Source organism: Miniopterus natalensis, chromosome 1, assembly GCF_054644295.1.
Source record: "Miniopterus natalensis isolate mMinNat1 chromosome 1, mMinNat1.hap1, whole genome shotgun sequence".
Taxonomy (NCBI): Eukaryota; Metazoa; Chordata; class Mammalia; order Chiroptera; family Miniopteridae; genus Miniopterus; species Miniopterus natalensis.
In genome coordinates this window covers 124,451,729-124,473,531 of record NC_142081.1, presented here as the reverse complement: position 1 = coordinate 124,473,531, position 21,803 = coordinate 124,451,729, and the positions used below count along the sequence as shown (strand labels likewise).

The 21,803-nt window shown below is 37.4% G+C and overlaps 1 protein-coding gene across 1 annotated transcript in view; it reads right to left on the bottom strand.

The window, feature by feature from the left end:
* GPR158 (G protein-coupled receptor 158) overlaps window positions 1-21,803 on the bottom strand; it is a 315,239-nt gene that overhangs the window by 101,930 nt on the left and 191,506 nt on the right. The window contains exon 5 of the mRNA XM_087815878.1: window positions 4,002-4,070. Within this exon, the coding sequence (XP_087672004.1) occupies window positions 4,002-4,070 (69 nt within the window). The remainder of the gene's footprint in view (window positions 1-4,001; window positions 4,071-21,803) is intronic.

Below are 21,803 nucleotides of genomic sequence, written 5' to 3'. Positions count from 1 at the left end.
CACAGCCTCCTTCCATGGAGTTACCAGGCCCTAAAAATAACTACTTTATTCAAGTACACTTTTTTCAAAAACAGTAACCTCCAATAAAACTTTCATGAGCAATTTTGGTATAGGCCACACCAGGAACAGGGAAAATAGGTAAGATATTTAATAAATTAGAAATGTAGAGGTCACATTTATGCCACCCAAAGATTAGACCTTTGGGCTATATTAGATTTACTTAATCACCATTATCACTAATACAGAGATCTTCCTTGTAGCAAAAACTCGATCTAAAAGCTATAAGCTCCATTTCTGCAAAACCCAAGGAAGCCAATGAGCCCTGGTCCATTATCCAAATTACTCGTCTTGTCAAGAATGCTTTATGCATGTACACTCCTGCACATATACACACCCTATGTAGCCAGACTTTCCTGTCAATTTCTGAGACACCATCTCCCATTCTCTCATTTAAAATAAAATTACTTTGCTTTCCAGACTCTATCAATAGTTTATTTTAACCTTCTTTCTCACCCTGTATCTTATGCTACATCCCAGTCTTCATTAAATAATTTGGCCCCTTCTGTCTTCAAAGCATGAGCATTAACTTATTTGAAACCAAGGTACACAGTAAGAACTTGAAAGCTACACTTTTATATCTCAAGCAGTTACAGAGAGAATTTATGTTGTGAAAGATAAAATAGAAAGCTAGTGAAGCATTAAGTTAACATGATGAGGCATCCTAATGTTTCTGTTGGACAACATTTATTTGATAAGTCTTTTCTGTTTTTTTTTCTTCCCAGGCATATTATAATTATTGAACATAAGTGCTGTCTTTATATTCCTTTTAAGTTCCCATTTTTCTCTGTATCTGATATCATCATAGGTGCAGGCATATCAGATGTATTTCAAAACTGGATCCCAGTCAATGAATGGCTCTCCAATAATTGCTTTGAACATTTAGCAGCTTAACATTTGTTATTTTTTTGAAATGTACTTGTCTAGAGTACTTCTTCCATTTAAGAGTCTTTAAAATTCTTCTACAGGTTTTACGCACATGCTCATTAATATGACCCCTTGATTTGAATAAATATGAATCATAAACAAAAATAAACCAAACTTTAACTAACACCTCAAAATAATTCTGAAAAGGCCCTGGCTGGTTTGGCTCAGTTGGTTGAGTGTTATCTCATGCACCAAAAGGTTGCTGGTTCCATTCCCAGTTAGGGCACATGCCTGGGTTGCTGGCTCAGCCCCTGGTAGGGTGCATACAGGAAGCAGCCTACTGATGTTTTGGTCTCACTCCATTTCCTTTCCGCTCTCTCTAAAAATCAATAAAAATATTAAAAAACAACAACAACACTGAGAAGTGTTTTTATTGCCTAACTGCAAATGCTCCATAAGTAATATTAATAAGGACCATCATTCTTAGTCTTTCACAATCAAACAGATTCTTTGGAGGCTACTTGCATAGGGGAAAAGCCACTAGTTTAGGGTATTGCTCCAGGTTTATGCCGTAGAACCTCATTCAGTAGTCCACCGCCTATCTACTGCGCTTTGGTTATAGTGACAGGCACGGGGCCAATGCTGCAGACGCAATAGTGAGCAAAATGGAAACAGACTCTCAGAGAACTAGAGTCTGTGCAGGAGAATGACATTAACCAAATATTTGCACATTTGAATATATAATTACAAACTAAAAAAAAATGTTATCAAGAAAGAGAGCGAGGTTCCATGAAAAGTTGTTATAAGGAGTTTGACTCAGATTGGGGGTCAGGGAAAGTTTTCCTGAGAAAGTGATACATAAGTAAAATTCTGAAGGATGACTAGATGCTAATTAGTCAAAAGAATTAGCGAGATGGGGTGAGGAAAAGTAAGCAGAAGACTTCAAAGCTGAAGGGGAGGCATGTGAAAAGGTCCTATGACAAGAGGCCTATTAGTTTCCTATTGGTGCTGTAACATATTACCACAAATTCGGTGGCTTAAAACTATGCAGATTTATTATTATACAGTTCTGGAGGTTGGAAGTCTGAAATGGATCATGGAACTAAACGAAAATGTTCCTTCTAAAGGCTTTGGGAAGAATCTGTTTCCTTGCCTTGTCCAGCTTCTATAGGTTGCCACATTCCTTGGCTTGTGGCCTCCCTCATCCATCTTCAAAGCCAGCATTTGCCAGTTCAGTCTTTTTCAGGAAGCTATCTCTTTGGTTCTCTCTCTTCTGCCTTTTTCCCCCCCACTTAGGACCCTTGGGTCCATCCAGATAATCCAGGATAATCTCCACATAGAGAAATCCTTAATCACATCTGCAAAGTCCCTTTTAGCATGTAAAATACCATGTTCACAGGTTCCAAGGATTAGAACTGTGGCCCTCTTTAAGGAGACTATCAGAAGGGAGATCGTGTTTCATTTAGTAACTGAAAGAAGGTCATGTGCGGAGTGCAGGAAGTGACGAGAAAAGTGGTATTGGCCGAGACTGGGGAGGTAGGAAAGACCACACTATTTATAACATCATAAACCATGTCAGGAGTTTTGATCTTTATTCTAAGAACAGTGGGAAGCTATAGAAGGGGTGACAGATTAGATCTGATACTTTAAAATATCCCTCTAGCTACTGGGTAAGAAAATATATTTAAAAATAGCAGAATTTCAGGGAAAAGATGATGGTGGCAGCAACAACAGATATTCAGATGATTAAGATTATTATTCAAATTACTGAAGTCATTTCAGATCCTTCACTTTCTATTTGGGCGATTCTATGACTTTGGTTAAATACTTGTCTGGTAGTTCTATGGGGAAGATGAAACGTTACAATGCACAGCATGCTATTTATATAGGAACAGTACCAGGCAAGCATGATAAACAGTCTTCATATTATTATATTGCTTCTATTATTACGATGCATAACTCTGTGCTAGTAAATTAGAAAACTTAGATAATATGAATGATTTTATAGAAAAATAAAAACTGTACCTAAATAAATTTCTATTTTTAAGGAGAAATATAAAACACAATTCAAGAAGTAGAAAACCTGAATAGATTAAGAATGCTCGTAAACACTGAGTGAGGGAAGAGAATTTGAAAATGAAGTAATGGAAGGGGCAGAATCCAAATCATGTTGAACTTTTGAGGCCATTCTAAGGATTTTGGCTTTTACTGTAAATAAAATGGGGGAACCTTTTGAGAGTTTTGAGAAGAGGAGTACCATGGTCTAACTTTGGTATTAAAACTGGCTGACATTTTGAAAATAGACAGATTGTAGGGGGTAAGCATGGAGGAAGAAATGATATTTTATTTCCTAGGCTTGGTAAGGTATCTCTCCTAAGTGTCTCCACAGCATCCTTACTATACTCTTAGCTTTTGTCACATTATATTATAATTGCCTGTATTTATTCATCTGCTCCTCTTAGTTGTAAGCTTCTTAGAGGAGAAATAAAGTTTATCTTCTCGCACTATATTTCTAGAAATTAGCATAGTACTTGACACACAATAACTGCTGAATATAAACTGGTTGAATTAAATTAGTAAAATCAACACATAGTATCTTCTGCTTACAGACATGTTACTAGTGTGACAGTCTACTGTGATTATCTACACCATTAGTACCACACATACATTTATTTTATTATGTTTATTTTTCTATGTAACCATTTGTTATTTTCCAGCATTAACTGGTTTGTGTGTCTCATGGTTCTGATTCAAGTAGAGGGGGAAGAGGAGGAAATGAATATTTATATGTATATAACCAAGGATACATACCAAGCATGACTTCCATATGGTAATTCACTTAAGCACTTAATTCTCCTCACAAACTTAGGAATAGAAGTATAATTAGCCCCATTTTACAAGAGGCAACCAAAGTTTAGAAATGCTAAGTAACATACCTAAGGTTGTCCAACAGGTAAGAGCCAGGGTTTAAATATATGTAAAACCCTTGTTCATCCATCTATATTATATAGATAGACGTAGATATATAAGCAAAATAAAATAAATGGATACTTTTAAAATATAAATATGTTACTTACCGGAAAGTATAGAAGCAAAGACCCAAAAAGGATCGTTTCCAACAGGATAAGGCCTGATGCCCTGATGCTCTAAAAAACAAAATGAAAATGTCATTGTTAAACTTATACTCCTCGGCAGGGAAGGCTTTATGCTATTGTGACAATGCCTCAACCAGTAGAACAGCTTCTCTGAGCGAAAATAAATAAAAACTTCTGTTTCAGATAGGGGAACTTCACTGAAACACACAAAGACTGACTACAAAGGCGATGGGAGACTTAATAACATTGCCAGGGACTTCAGGGAATTTTATTCGCTAAAATTTGAATTATTGAACAGTCTAAGCAGCTGAGAAACTATCTAGAAACTCCTTTTAATCCAACCAATTCACAGGACATTAGAAACATCAGCTTCAAGTGCATATATCCTCAGCCATTTCACAAATACCTGCATGGTGGCTTCAGTGCGTGAAACAAACACATGCACGAGGTCGTGGCACCTCAGGGATAAAAAATCGTCCCCAAACTCCCTAACAGAGCTCCACTGCGTGAATAACAGAAATCCCATTAAATAACAAAGGAGTCTCCCTTGTAAACATGCTTACATTATACTCAACTTAAAATTCAAAAGAATAAATTGATTTTCAAATAAATTTCTTGACTATTTAAAGTTTCTAAGATATTTTATTAGGCTCAAAATAGCATTACCTTCCCAAAACAAAATGCTTTGAGCTGTGGAATGAAGTAAAAAAAACCACCTTATGTTCTAATAATAAACTTTGCTTCCATGAGTTTAAATATCAATATAGGGTAAATATATAGATTAAGAATACAAACATAAAAACAGGTCATTCGAGAGTCCCTATATTTTCTCCAAATGCAACATAAAATGTACACACCAATTACACCTGGTGCAAATGTGTTATCTTAACAGGAAAATAATTTGAAGTAGTAGCAATTAGCTTTTTAACAACAAAAAGCTGAAAAGCCAAACCACAAGAGTCCATTACTTAAAAAGGAATATCAGCTAACTGATATTTAGAGAAAGAAAATTCAAATTCCTCTTCCAAAACCCTGGTAGGACATCATTAGACAAATAGGACATACTTTATGTAATCCCTCAAAAGAACTCAAGGCTTTCATTAATTTATTTGGGAATGGAGAAACAAGTTCAGTTGGTGAAGGCTTGATTATTTCAGTGGCTTCTCACTATTGGTCATTATTTTAGCTAGCAGATGCTTTCACTGAAAAGATCATTTCTATCAGCAAGCCTTAAAATGGGTTTTGTGCTGGCAGGATGTCCCAGATGACAAATTATATTTATGCCTAATTATGAATAATCTATGGTTTATTTTTTAAACGTTCCAAGAAAATGACACTGAGAGTGAGAGTTCAAAATATTATACAAGATTGCTTGTGAAACAATCTATATTGCTGGGGGAAAAAGGGATATGAAAAGAAGCTGCAAAGCTTAATGGAAATAACAGACTTTGGAGTTAACTTCATCTGTTTGAATTATGAAACAACCACGTAGAGTTAGGCTCCCCTGAACTTCAGTGGTCCCACCTGTAAAATGGGTTTCCTAATCTTTATCTTATTAAACCTGACAGGTATAATAAAATATGAAGTATACAAAATGTCTAGCATCATGCCAGATACTTAATAGGTAAGTATGTATTACTCAAGGTAGAAAGCAGAATGATAAATTTGAAGACCACAGAGGTATAGATTAGTAGTAGTCAAACATTTTTTAATGCTGGGATCCAAAATGACCCTAGAGGAGCCAAAAGCCTTGGGGTAGGGAACTCAGCAGTACTTTCTTTAAGGTCAGGAGGTTCTTTGCTGTGTTACAATCATCAAAACCACATGACAACTGGTGCATGCTTTTATATATCCTCAAAGCAAGTAACCTATCTCCTTTTCATTTGGAAATGTAATCTTCCTAACACTTCATTGCCTTGTTCCTGGCTGGGCAGAAGAGCTCATAATTGCAAATTATAAATTGAAACTCCACTAAGTGGTTCCACCATCAAATGTAAGGCCAATTAAAAATGTGAACTTTACCTTTCAAAATATTCTTGGGCAGAGCTGGCTTCCTGGCCTCACAGAATGAGTAGGTGTCTAATCAGTACGATTTTAAGGATACAGAAAAGAACCTCACGCTTCCTGAGACACTGCCCCATTTCCTTGTTGGCACTGGACGTTCTTTTGACTAGAACAAAGCCTTTTCTTTTTCACTCGGTGCCAAGGATAAACATGTAAGTAATACTGTCTTCAATTCGAAGCGAAGAACAGGGATCATGTTCTTACAATTAAAGCGATACGATCAGAAGGAGAGAGGAGCCCTAAGCATGCATGAGAGAGAGGAGGGATTGAAAACTGAGGGCGGATGTCGGAGACAATGAATAAAGTAATAGCGGCATCTCTTTTGCAGCTTTGCCTGAGGTAGAAACTGTGGCATGGAACTCATTGGAACCAGAGTTGCTAACTGGGAAACTCCTGAGAAACTTTCTTGAAGATAATCCGCAATATACAGTATTATACTATTTACATAAAACACATACACACAAATCAACACCATACACTTTCTCTAGATATATACAAATATATCAAATATGGGTCTGCAAGATACATATCAAGCTGATAACCATGTGGTTTTTTTTCTCCTAAAAAAGAGAATAGATTTGGAAATATTTTGGACATATTTTAATTCTTTTCAATGTTATCATACATTGCTGTGTAATATACATTTTAATAATTAAATAAATAAAATTAAAGAAAAATGATCTACAATGGGTCAACTGAATTAGAAAATTCTACATTAGGTATCATAATATGCAAGGAAGTCTGAGCAAAGCCCTTCCTAACTAATATCTATTTTACAAGTTTTTATTTGGTATCAACTGCATGTATAAAATTATCAAACAGTATATTTATGATAACTTAGAGATGAATAAAAAACTGAAGGAGTTTTCTTTCAGCCTAACTCTCTAGTTTAGAATCCGTGAAGTCTAATAAGTATAATTCCAGAATTTATAATAGGGGGGAACAGATCCCACCTCCATTACACATTCCCCATTTCTTAAATGGTGAAAACTAACTTATGAAGGTTTATAACAGTCAGATATCAAACCTGTGGGCCAAAGAAAAGGGTTAATCTTATTGCACCAATTTTATCAAATTATGTCAATGTCAATTTCTAAATTCTATAATCTTTGGATGCAAAGTATAGAAGTGTAAGATGAAACACAGTGGTCACAGGAAGATTTGGGACTTACCCACCCAGGGGAAGCTAAGTCACCAGAAGTAATAAAATGATAAAAATGCTCATCTGAATTTTTAAAAATAATTAAAATGGTTTGTCATTATTTCCTTGATTCTACATTGACTAACTGCTTCATTTATTTTTTTTTTAAAGCTTTTAACCACTGGGGAAATTAATGTATATCTTGCTGAAACAGTGCAGCTATTTTGGATCACAGTCAGTTTCTTCAGCCTTGTAACGATTAAATTTCTATTACAAAAGGAACCTCTGAGCATGAAGATATTTTTACATTGCTGAGCCTCAGAATGAATGATGAAAACAGAAGAAAGCAACCGAGCAAGATTTTGAAAGGAATGAATTAGCATGGGTTTGGATGATTAAACAAAACGCTATAAATCTTTATTATTCACAGAGAGAATTAGCTTCAGTAGCAGGAGAACAGGCTCATGAGCTATACTTTTTCTTTGAACTCTACTATTTCTATAGAGAAATCCATGGACAGAAAAATTACAAGTAAAACCTGACAAAGACCTGATTTAAAAATTACACATTAATAAATTGGAAGCAGCCGGCTGGCGTGGCTCAGCGGTTGAGCATCGACCTAGGATCCAGGCGATTGGGGTTCGATTCCCAGTCAGGGCACATGCCCGGGTTGCGGGCTCGGTCCCCGGTGGGGGGTGTGCAGGAGGCAGCTGATCAGTGACTTTCTCATTGTTGATGTTTCTATCTCTCTCTCCCTCTCCCTTCCTCTCTCTGAAATAAATGAAGACATATTTTAAATAAATAAATAAATAAATAAATAAATAAATAAATAAATAAATAAATAAAAGGAAGCGAGATGTAAAAGGTGGTCCTGAAGAGAATCCTAACATTGTGAAGTAGGAGAATATTATTTTTTAATAATTTTATTTACAATTATATACATAGATGAGTACAGACTACATCCAGTTTGACAGACTACAGGCAATGAGTTTGTCTCAAGAAAATCTGCAGTGAAATATCAAAAATCCAATTGGATTTTGAAAAATTTGTCAAGGAACAATTTCCCAAAATACAGTTAGTTAAAAACAGTGTCAATTTTTCAGAAGAATTCTCAGCAACAAAAAAGGTCCAAAAAGCAGAGCAATACGGTCAGGACAGAGATTCCCAAAGTTAAACATAAATAATTCAGAGAATTAGAAATTCATGGAATAAAACACAGGGGCTTTATCTCCAGATGGTTCCAAATCTCAGCATTGGATTCCACTTATAAGTGAGATCAGGTGATATTGGTCTTTCTTTGACTGGCTTATTTCACTCAGCACGACAGGATTAACCAAAGACCTCATATGCATACATGCATAACCCATGGACACAGACTATAGTGTGGGGAGGCCTGGGGGGCGCAGGGGCTGGGAGGAGGAGGGTAAATGTGTGGGGGGGGATTAGGGGACATCTATAACACTGTCAACAGTAAAATAAATTTAAAAAAGAAAAATGGGGAAAAAAAGAAACATGTATGTATATACTGCCCAACAGACCGGCAACTAAGTCGGAAGGTCATAAAAAAAAAAATCTCAGCTTTGGTGATTATTCACTGAGTGACCTTGGGCAAGCTGCTTAACCCTCTGAGCTTCAGGCTCCATCTGTAGAATGGGTGCAACAACGCCCACCCTGCAGCACCATTGTGAAGAGTGGCAATGATGCTGCCTGGCAAAGGACAGGCCCTCGGGTCACTGGTAGTTCAGCATCAGTCTTTCATGGACAGGGAGAGGATGTGAGCTTAACAGGCTCTCTGAGCTCACTCAGCGGCTGAGTGGCCCCCAAGTCAGTTTGATTTCCTTTGTACATCCTACCTGACCCTCAGTTGTGTCCTTACCCAAACTAAAGGGAGCAGAACTATAAGCTATGGGTAATAACAAAAACATGTAGCACTACTAGAGTATTTAAAAATAAACCACAAGTAAGGGGTTTGCTTCAGATGTTATAAAACATTTAACAGTCAATTTTAAATTCTTGAAAGTTTTATGTAAAACATTAAAAGATACTGCCGCATTGCCTTAACTAGGAATTCTTTCTAAGACTTTACAAGAAAGCCCACTTTTCATATGATATGGTTGTTTTGTAGCAGAGCTGTTTCAGACCTTTTGAAAAAATAAGTTTATCCAAAAATAATGTCCACAGTGACTTATCCATAGTTTCATATTCTTTAAAACAGTACAGCACACTAAGTAAAGAGAAAAAATATCATTTTATACATGTGAAATCAGAAATAACAAATATCCATTATTAATATGATTTACCATTTACTGCTGGACAGAAAGTTCTCATGGTTACTCCTGCAGGATTGACACGAGGTGCTTGCCAATTCAGTTTGCTTTGTCTCAGATAATGTGAACACAAAGAGGTGTTCCCCTAGTGTCTCATCTTTCACAAGTTCAGCGCCTGATTTTAGGGCTCAAAGCTGCTGACTCTCACTGCAGCTGCAGGGATGCAGAATAACTGAGACACAGAAGAGGGGGAAAATTGGACAACCTTTCTTAGCCAAACTCATCCTTTGTGCTTATGTCCAAAACAATTTCATACCGAAGCACTTCCAATCAGATTTCTTCCCATCTCTCAGCCCGTTTCCTCTGCTAAGATGGGACTAGAATGCATTCCTAAAATGTGGATAATCATGTCCTTATTTGTCCTTATTTTTCCTGTGGCTTCTTTGCAAAAATAGCTGCTACTTCTCTGTAATCTATTTGAAACTTTCAGTTCCCTTTTTCTTTCAATACTACTAAAGAGTAACTCATATTTCACTTAATGGAGATAAATTCTCTAAGTGTCAAAATAAAAAGCACATAGAAGTGAATGGCACATACTAAGGTATTACGAAAAGGATCTTGTCTTGGGAAAAATGACTGTACATCCTCAAATAAAGTGGCATAAAATTACCGAAACAAAATCTGTCATTTGCTTAGACTTCTATTATTGATTAGAAGCTATTGAAATTAATTGATATATTTTTCAAATGAAAAGATCACTGAAATAATAAATTCTTCCTCATGGAAAAGTCTTAATGGAATAATAATAATTAAAATATAAAATATTAAGTATCTTAAAATTTGATATTAAAAAGATAAAATACTTTGCATTTTTTCAAATATCACTCTTTGTTACACTTGAGATAAACACAAATATCATTTAGTGTAATGTTAATCATTTTTTGAACATAAATGTACTTTATACCTGGAGAAATTCAAGAGTCTTCGTCAAATCATTGCTTGGCTTCATCTGATTACTAAGTAACAGCAGATCTAAGTAAACTTGCTTTATAGTTCGAATATTGCCTAATCTCAAATTTTTTTTTCCTTTTAAATTTGGTATGTTGCAAACTGTGATCTGCAAAGTAACTACTCTAAAATATTACTGTTCACTCATAGGCAATAGAACCCATCAAACATTAGCTAGACAACATCAGCATTTCCTTAGTCTTCTTAAACATTAAAAAAAAGTGAGAACAGGAACAGAATTGCTCAGAACTGTGAAGCTTGCCTTTAACACATTGTCTGTCTCCTATAACATGTTTGGAGGTGTATGGAATGACCAGGCAATGTGTAAAACAAAGAGATATTACTACTTTGATTCCGGGCCTTGTTTATGTGCCTTATTTTATATTCCACATTTTAACACAAAAAGTTCCAACTCTGAAATATGATGAGCATTTCTGTATAGGTGATTTAATGAGATGTAAGAGATGTTCCCTATTTGCAAGAAGAGCAAGCAGTTCAGAAATTTAATATAGCAGTACTGTATTTGACAAATAAAAAACAAAGGTGGATTATAAAGGGTTGTGGGGAAACAACTGCTACTTAGATGCAAAGATGATGGAGACAGACATTTAAAATTCAATCTCTAGGCCCTGGCCGGGTAGCTCAGTTGGTTGGGATACGTCAAGGTTGCGGGTTCTCCTTAGGTATAAACAATTTTGCCATTTAATGAGTCCTTAAATTCAATTTTTATATGAGTTAGTTTTTGCTAATATATTTCAATTGTGTTTAAATTTGAAATAACATTTTTCATGACCTTTCAGTCGGTAAGTCACTCTTCTCCCTGGCCTCGGGTTATGCCTTTTTAAAAGGGCACCATTAAGTACAAGTAAAGCAACAAAAAAGCCATTTGCCATTATTAAAAGTGACAGAAGATTTTGTTGGATTATCTTCTTTATTTTATGTACCAATTTAAAAAATCACTACAATTACAAAAAGTTTCTGATTTGTCTTATGGTTAACATAGAAAAAAAGTTGTATCTATTTGCTGGTGAACATTAAAATCAATTCATGTCAGAATATGTTGATATTACCTAGCTGTTACAACTGGCTTTGGGCAGACACATTTTTTAGAATAACCAAATATAACAAGGAAGTAAGCTAGATATAAACAACAGTATTGTATTATAATCCTCAAACTTGCTAAAAGACTAGAACTTAATTATGTCAATCACTAAAAAGAAATGAAATTAATATAATATGATAGAGGTGCTACTGATCACTCCAATGGCAATATATCACTACATATTATATAAATGTACCAAATTAAAATATTGTGTACCTTAAATATACACAATGTTATATGTCAAATATATTTCAATAAAAAATAGTCTAGCCCAGCAGCTTGGCTCAGCAGCTGAGCATCGACCTATGAACCATGAGATCGAGGTTCGATTCCCGGTCAGGGCACATGCCCGGGTTGTGGGCTCCATCCCCAGTTGGAGGCGTGCGGGAGGCGGCCGATCAATGACTCTCATCATTGATGTTTCTACCTCTCTCTCTCTCTCTCTTCCTTTCTCTGAAATCAATAAAGACATTTTTTTAAAAAAAGTCTAGAACTTGATTTGAGCACCTCAATTTGAAATAATGAAATAGAATATTTTTGGTTTATGTCATTAAAATGACTATAATCACATGTCCAGCCATTAACATGAATGGGCCATATACCAGATAAAATATTAAGAGTTCTGAAATAATATCTATATAAATGACATTCTCTATCATTTTTCCCTGAACACTGTGTACTGCCGAGAGAATAAAGGAAAGATAGACGTTAAAACAAAACAATTCCATTAATGCTAAATCAGTTCAAAAACTGTCTAAACTCTATTCCAACTCTCCTATTTTTCAATCACTCCTTTTGGAAAGCAAGAATCTCACCATATGCCTGTGGTCTGAAAGCGTATAGAGTGAAGGCTATTCTCAAAGACTTGCAACATTTACAAAGCTTTTGTGGCTTCCTGACTCACAGAGAGCTGTAAATAGAGAAAACGTATTTTAAGGCATTTCAACACTAGTTCTCCTGATACCAGCAGTATAAATAAGTCAGTCCAAATGGACAGGAAGGTAATTTGATTACTTTTTCTTCCTGAATCTTAAGATACAAATCCTTCAGGTGATTCAGGTTTTGGATAAAGATTAAGAAACAAGGGTTTTCTTATCTAAACCATCCTTTGGTGATGATACACAACAGGTGTCTGCCTCTCTTCTTCATACTCTTCTCTGGGATACCTCTTCTATTCTCATAGCATCAGTTACCACCCCATTGTTGTAAATCAAATCTACCTCTAGTTCTGACCTCTCTCCCTTAGCACCAGTCCCGGGTACTCCAACTAGAGGTTCACTGAAGCTGACAATCTCAGCATGTCCATAACCAAACCCATCTTTGCCCGTTTAAACCTGTCCCTTCAAAATCCCCTCTCTTTGATAATGGTTTCACAATGTGAGCAAAAAATCAAATTAGGAACTTGAGAGTCATCCTAGACTCTTCTCCCTCTCTCTCACCCCACAGCCAATATCATGTAATTTCTATTTCCTAATCATCTTTAGAAATCATTCCCTTTCCCCCACCCCTAGTGTCACTGTCTTAAATCATATTTTTCTCTATTTCTCCTGGAAACTATTGTAACAGATCCCTAAATGGTCTCTCTATTTCCAGTTCCACACATTCTAGGTTACCTTCCACACTCAGTGAGAAACATTTCTGTAAAATGCAAATGTAACCATGTTATTTCCTTTCTTAAATCCTTGTTACAGGGCCTGTTACATGTAAGTCCACATTTCTTATCATGGCATTTAAAGCTCTTCATGTTCAAGCCCCAGCCAGCCTTCCTAGCTTCGTCTCAGACCTTCTATAAACCACATGCTGGTTGTATCATGTTCTCTTTAATCCCAAGACTTTGCAGACTTTGCTCTTTTACCTAGAAAATTCCTACTCCTCTTTTAAAACTCTTCAAATACGGCTCTTCTCTGGAAAGATGTTCTGATGTTTGCATTTAGAATCCAGTGTTTCACCCTCTGTATGTTTACTCCTCTCGATTCACTCACTTATTATTAATGTGTTCAGTTCAGCTTCTCCACCAGCCCCTTGGAGCTGCTTGAAAACACTCCACAGAAGGCAGAGCACAGTCCTGTTACATCTAAGAAAGGCTTGGTACTCAACCTCCATTCCAAGCTTAAATATTAACTACATTTTAGGTATTGTTTTCCCCCAAATAGTGACACCAAGTTGCCACACAGCTGCATGAAAATGTGTGTGATTTTTAGGATGCTTCTTTAGATGTAGGAAAGTTGAGTGTCCTCTTCAAGGAGCTTAGCAAGCTACAGTTTCCAGGGGTGGGCTGGAAGCGTATATCCCATGACTGATGTTCTTTAGTGAACTCTACCTCAAGATTATGCTGATCTGAAATTTGATAATATTATGGATAGAGTTTTCAAATTTCCTTCTGGACAAAAAGAAAGAATAAATCGAGGAGATTAGAATCAAACAGAATCAATGAGAATCAAATTTCCCATAATGTCTGGTGTTTTGTTTTTTTCCAATAGTGACACTGTTCCCCAAAATGTTTGGGTTTTCCCCCCCATTCTTTCACTCAACACCACACACACACACACACACACAGTTCCTGCTCTATGGAGTGGTGTGTTTTTTTGTTTTTAGGAAAGGCATATCACAGGCTAAGGTTGAGGCAGTTGCTCTAAAGCTGGGATATATGACAATGTCTGGACATATTTTAAATTGTTACAACTTACATCTAGTGGCTAAAGTGTAGGGATGCTACTTACAATGCATATGACAGCTCCTCATAGCAAAGAATTATCAAGTCCAGAATGTATGTAATAGTGCCAAGGGCGAGGAATCCTGTTCTACAGGAAAACTACTCAGAATTGCAATAGGACATAGAAAAGAAATTCAATCAGGAATGAGAGATTGGGAGAGGCTTTGTTGAGAGTGATGGATGCATTGAAACCTGAAACATTAGAAGTGGGGAAAAATGCTGAGCAGGTGGGGTGGTGACGGAGAAAGGAAAGAGATCATCTTCCAAAGAGAGGAACCACAGGTATTAAGTCCCTGGGGCGCATGTCTCACCAAGTGACAGAAGGGTACAAGTGAAGTGCCAAAAGGAAGGGGGAGGAAGTTGGTGTTGACGTTGTCAAGAGAGACAATGTCAATCACGCTGATACTTACAAGTGTGGTTCAAGATCTTAAAGCAGTGACAAGATATCACAGTGTTTTTCAGTAAAGGGTCAGGTTTTAAAATGATTAAGCTAAATTTAGAAAAAAACCTCAGGCTGCGGGATGGAGGAGATATTGAAGGAGAATTTGAATGCAGGGGGATACCATAAAAATCCAGGGAAGACATAATGGTATCTTGGACCGGGATGGTGGCAGTAGACATGGAGAAAAGTGAATCCACTGGAGGGTGCAAACTTGACAGGAACGTGTGATGGGCTGGCTATGGAGACAGAGGAAAGAAAATGTCAAGGGGGATGCTGTGGTTCTGACTGACTCTCGGATAGATGGTGGAGGCGTTCCCTGCGACAAAAAGGAGTGAAAGACGGTTACGTTTGGCAGAGGAGGATGGTTTAAATGTGCTTATGTTTGGGACACAAACAGAAATATCAATAAGGCGGCTGGGTCTGTGGGTCCAGGGAGCAGAGGAAATGCCTGAGATTGTTTAGGCAAAGGCGGTGGGGCAAGAGAAGGCCTAGCGTTCACTTGAGCTGCAGCTGACTCTTATTTCTATGTGACTCTCATCTGCTGTCTGTTTTTGTTACATCTGTCTCATGTAGTCATGTCTTTTATCTTATTTCCTATATTTATCTCACTAGTGAGCCACTAGTGTTTGCCTTCTGCATTGTTGGTTCATTTGTTTTTGTGCCTAACTGCTCATTTACTTTCAGGCAAGCATTTCTCTGTTTGCTTATTTGTGTGAAAAAACAAAAACCAAACTCAAAACCTCCTTTCTAGCATGTGCAGCTTTTATTGTCTCAGTCACTTCATGGTGCTAACACCCAAAGGAGATTAATCAAAGTAGGAGGGCTTTCCTCCATCTTTGATTTCTTTTGGAATCAGCTTTCACCTGTGTGCCCTCCCTACGAGTCACAGATGTTTTAAAGTAAATTTTCCGTTTAGCTATTTCGTGGACGGGGGTAAACAGCTCCGGAATTTAATTTCAATAAGTGAATCCTGAGCGGTTCAGACAGCCCCTTTTCTCTCCACTGTGCTCCACTGTCTCTGAAATTCACTGCCCTCAAGGAACACATCAGCCCTTGTTTTCTTTCTTTCTGACTGAGGAAAGCTAAAAAGATTAACTCTGGTTTCTAAAAGGTTGAGTGTCTACCTGAGAGTAAAAAAACACAAGATTAATAAAGAAAAATCTCACTTCTGCTTCCTCAGATGAGAAGAATTGTTTTTAGGTTTAACCTATACCCATCGAAGAAGACATGAAGGGTCATTTTTAAGGTTATAAGTCAATGGTTCCCAGCCAGAGAGGTATATTAGAAACACCCGTGACAATTTTTAAATTATATGTGCATGGAGACCCCACTCCAGGAAACTTAGTCATAAAGTCTGAGAAGGAGCCTGCTCGTTCAAACTCTAAAAGGTTGTCCAGGGGTTTATGAAATTGATGGTTAATAGATTTAAGTGACACCCACCCAACCCAAGCACTTCATGGAAAATAATAGTCATCTACTAGCAATGAGTGTCTAATAATAGCGTCTTTGTAGGCCAGCCACGGCCTAGCCATCCAGAGGGTAAGAATTGTGGAATGAATTCCAAAGAAAGGTCAAGTCCCAAATCGCAAGAGCAAAGTGATTATCCTGGCATGGCCGGCACATGCTATTCTCATCCCTGACTGAATCAGGTGTAGGGGCACCTTTAACCAGAAGAGGGATAGAGCTGCAGAGCCATAGTGTTGGTGAAGCACTGGTGTATACTGAGTTCAGGGGGTGGAGTTGAGTTGGAAGAAAATATTCTAGAGATAAGAGTGCTGACCCTCAAAGACAGAAGTAAACAGAAAGTATGGGTGACGATGCATTATAATTATGCATTAAATTTGGACCGCCATAGGCCTATGATGGCTATGAACTTTTGTATTTATTTTGAGCTTCTCTGCTATTATTGTTTGCCTTGCTTCCCTACCCTTTCTATTTTTCATAAGGAAATCGAGGGCAAATGTTTTAGAAATGAGGCTGTGAGTGCTACCTCTAATCTATTTTAAATTTAGGTCCCAGAGCTAAAAATTGACTACATTACTGAAATGTCAAAAATGATCCTATCTGAATATTACCTTATGAAATAGAAAGTAACATATACCCTTAAGAGTCCTCAGCAGGATTATAAAACTGCATCAAACTTAAATTTAGTAATAGTTGGTGGAGAAATGATAAGATAAGCAGAGAAGTCATGAGGATGAGTAAACAAGCTTAAAAGACATTTGAATTTCTCAAAAATCCTGCACATTTCTAGAACCTGTGAAATTTAAGAAATTATCACTTTGCTAATTAGCATTATAAAGGTAACGCAAGTCTCACAGACTTTGCAAAGCAAAAGAAGGAAGAGAAAAGAGGTCAATGAGAATTCTACTTCTCTTGAACTTAGACTTTTTCTCAAGTCTACTCAGCTTTCTTCCAAATGAAACAAACGCCTCCCTGTCAGGTGTCCATCTCAGGCACTATTGGCAGGATGCTATTATGGATAATGAAAAGGGAACGTAGAAACCCACTCTTTGCTTGCACAAACATTAACTAGCAAGCAGTCAGTTAACGGAGGTGTTGTTTGAGAAGCCTTGTTTTCTCTCTTACAGGCTATTGCAAAGGAATCCAGATCAAGGCATAGTCAATAGTGTCTTTTCTTCAAGCAGCCTAATTCCACTTCTCAGGGTTAAGCAGAATGGGGTTCAGTCTGCAAATGGTGGCGGAGGCTCATAGGCGCAGCTGGCACTCAATCCATTTCTCTTCTCTGATCTGTGGTACAGAGACCAGCAGGGACATCTGGAGGGCTGAAGTGAAACCCCAGAGGAATTTACCATTTTGAAATACTGCCAACAGGAACGCCTAACAAGAACAGGTTCACCTTTTGCCCTCAGGAAGCCAGGTTATATATTTATAGGTGTGTGGAGTAGAGCATGATTTTTATAGATGTTGGAGGGGAAGGTAAGACAGAGCCTTGGTTTCATGACAGCTCATCTCTAAAAATCTCCAACAGGAAAAAAAAAAAAGTAACTCCTTGTCATGGTTGCCCTTCCTGTTGCCTTAGAGCCCTGGGATTCTATGTGGGTGAAGCGGGAGGACAGAGAGTACTGTAGACACAATGCAATGAAGGCAGCTCTGCAACCCTCTCCAGGGACGCTGCCTGACTTCTAGTCGGAGAAACGCTGATACAGGAAATGATGAGGCTTCACAATGTTTAGGAGACACCGCACTCCAGCTGAGCAAGATCCACCCTCCAAAGCACTGACAAAGCTAAACTGAATACAAATCAGCAGTGGGCCAAGAGCTCATGGCCCAAATGAAACCTTGTCTTAGTAAAGTAAAAATTTTAATAAAATTTAAAATTATGATCAAGGCAGCCAGGCTACAGTTCTCTAAGCCAGCAGAACTTAGAAGGAGGCAGTGGACTTGGGCTCCAGTATCTATGTTTAAAATACAGATTGAGTCCTTGTTATCCTGCCTCCTTGCTCAAACCATTCTGCCTGTGAAAATTGTTTTGAAATTTTATGTTCAGGATGTGAAGGGCCTGGTATGCTACAAAGAGAACAGCAGGTGAAGGAACTAGCAAATGCTCCAAATTAGAATTATCTTTGTAGCTGACAGAAGTGAGTGCATGGGGGAATTAAAAAATGCCAAGATGACCTTTTAGCCAAAATGTTTCCAGGTATCCTGACCCGAATCTGAAATGACAACATTGTACATTAACTCATTTTGGAGTGGGCTTTTTAGTGTTTAAGAGTTCCTTAGGAAAAGACAAATAGCCCTGGAATGTATAGGACCAACGACCAAGGCACTGGGAGATAAAGAGATGGGAATGCAAACTGGACCAGGCAGGAGCTGTGTATTAAGTGACAGCCAACATTTTCAGTAAAGGGACAGATGATAAATATTTTAAGCTTTCCAGATCATACCTTCTCCACAACTACTCAGTTCTGCCATTGTAGTGTGAAGTCAGTCAGAGACACGTAGACAAGTGAATGTAGCTATATTCCAATAAAACTTTATTTATGGACACTGAAATTTGAATTCCAGATAATTCCCACATGTTGTAAAATATTCTTCATTTTTATTTATTTTTCAAAACAGGCAGCAGATCATATTTTGCTGACTCCTGCCGTATTAGGAAATAAAACTCACAAAATAAATCTTCCTGTTTTCAGTTTTCACTGGGATAGGCCTAACTGTAACTATAAACTGAACTCCTATGGCAGAAATGTCTCAAAATGCCATGCAACTATAATACACCCACTAAAGCAACAAAATATGCTCTTTTCATTGAATTTGAAGGAAGTCCATTTAATTATGAGTAAACAGTGGTTTGCATTGTGATCTCAGGAGTACCATTTGGCATCATTTTCTCCATTTGTAAACTGAAGATGCTAATTACTATTATTTCTGTCCCTCCTGGCATTCCTTTAAAATTAATTGTCACACATATTAATGCTGTAAATGCACTAAGAAACTTGGAGAGTGATTTTGTAAATCTACTTTGACCCAAAAAAATGGACATAAAGAAAAATGTTACTTGCAAAAAATTTGTAGTTCCTTGAATGATAACAATTCAGTAAACATACTACCTATGCTAATACTTATCTCCAACTTCCTCGTTTTCTTCCTTTCAGCAGAACTTCAGAGAAACATCTGTGCTTTCCAATTCAACCTGTGCTCTCAGCAATCCTTTTACGTGCACTTGGACTGCCCCCTTCTTCCCCTACCATGGCTCTACCGAGCCTTCAACAGTCTTCTCAGCTCTTTACCTCATCCCACTTAAGAACATCAGAGAGGAAGGGGTTGGGGGACTGGGTGAAAAACATGAAGGGATTAAAAAATACATATTGGCAGTTACAGAATAGTCACAGGGACGTAAATTACAGCACAGGGAATAGAGTCAATAATATTGTAATAACTATGTACTGGGGCAGGTGGGTACTTGAAATATTGGGGGGACCACCTGTAAAGTATATGATTGTCTGACCACTATGTTGTACACCTGAAACTAAAACAGAATGATGTTGAATGTAAACTGTAATTTTTTAAAAAGAACACTCAGTAAATTACCTTATTCCAAATTTCAGACAGAAAATTCAAGGTAGAATTTCTTCAACTTCGTTGCCTCAACCCAAAATTATTGATATCTGCTCCATCAGCATCACCATTTCTCTAGTCTCAGATACAATTCAGATATTTTCCTGGCCAAAGTGAAAATCTCCACATGGATGCCAAATCCTACTCCCTTCTGATGCTCCTGGGCCCTACTCCATCAATTATTCCATGTTTCCCTACATTGTCAACCTGCTCTCTCTTTTCTCTAACAGTTTATAAATATGTTCTTAACTCTCAAAATAAAATTTGCTCAACCCCGAGTCACCTCTTTTGGCCATGTGGCCAGACCCTCTTTCTGCTTACCTTAGACCAAGCTTCTGGAAAGAATGCTGTATAGTTACACCCTCTGCTTTTCTGTCTGCAATCCACCTCTGAACCCACTGCAAGCTCACTTCCATGCCTTCCACTGCTCAGAAACTGCTCAGGCAAAAATTTTCAATAACTTCAAAATCATCAAATCTAAAGAGTCATTTTCATCTGGGATTTTCTGCAAATGGTATCAGGGAGTGATTTAATACTATATTTTCTATATGATTAGATAATTATTCTTACTCTATGAAACTCAATCCCAATCAAAATCCCAATAGGGTTTTGCATTGAGTTTGACAAGCTTTTCCTAAATGCTAAATATGGAAGGGTAAAAACTAAAAATATGCAAAAGATTTTGAAAGTTAAGACTACCAGCAACCAACCACTTACGTCCCAATAAAACTCTAATAATTAAAACAGTGTGACACGGGCACAGCAATGAACGATTTTAGGCCTCAATTTTCATCACTCTGTATTATCTGCTACTGTTAACACCTCCCTCTCTTCTGAGTTCCTTTTTCTTTTTTTTCTGTAAAATTCCTCTATTGGGGTTGGCTCCTGCCTCTCACTCTTCTGTCCCTTTTCCTCCTTTCTTTTCTTCTATCTATTCCAAAGATTTTGTTTCCAATGTCTTTTTTTCCTACTCTAAACACTCCCCTGGGAAAGCTCAGAATTTGTTATCATTTTAACTATCGTTATCCAGCAAACACCATTTCTCTACTCCCCTCCCAAAGAAGATTCTTAGAGCTATGGGCACATATGCTTTCTCTGCCTCCTCAATCATCATGTAAAGTACACGACTCAGGCTGCCAACGAACTCTGTGCTGCCAAACCCATTGCTTAATTTTCTCCCCTCATTTTATTCTGTTCTGCTGTAGTATTCCCCACAGGCCACGCTGTCCTCTTGGATTTTGCAATAGGGCACTGATCTGGGTTCCCTCCATTCTCTTTGGCTGCTCCTCAATTATTCAAAAGGGTTCTTACATCCTACTTTACCTCAAAATGTTGAAGGGTCAGACCTAAGCATCCTTTTTATTCTTCTCTTTCTACATCTACACAGGTAAACTCATTCATTCTCACAGCTTTAGATTCCTATGTCTTAATGCTAATGACTCACAATTCATAGCTCCTGCATCCGACTTCCAGCTCGTATATCTAACTGCCCTCCTGACATTGCCACTTTTCTTTCTCACAGGTAGGTTAAACTTTAGGGTTGCCAGATAAAATAAAACATATAAACCACATATAATGTTTTAGAATTAATGTGCAATATTTGTCACAGACTTATGCTAAAACATTATTCTGTTTACCTGAAATTCAGGTTTAATCGAGCATCCTGTTTTTTCATGTGTTAAATTTGGCAACCCTATGTAAACTTACATCTGTAATGAAACTTGTGATTTTTGCTTCCTCCACTGTTAAAGCCACTCTCTTTCCAGTGTTTCGCACTTTCTTAATTTTAGTAGGTAGCTCAACTCTTCCTTAACCTAGTTCCTCAAGCTATAAACCTGAAGGAAGTAAACTTAATTTTTCTCTTTTCCTTACCTCTCACATCAAATTCATCATTTCTGTCTCCAGGTGTATCTCAGATCTAGTCACTTCTCACCATCCCCATGGCCACCACTCTCTCTAACTTGG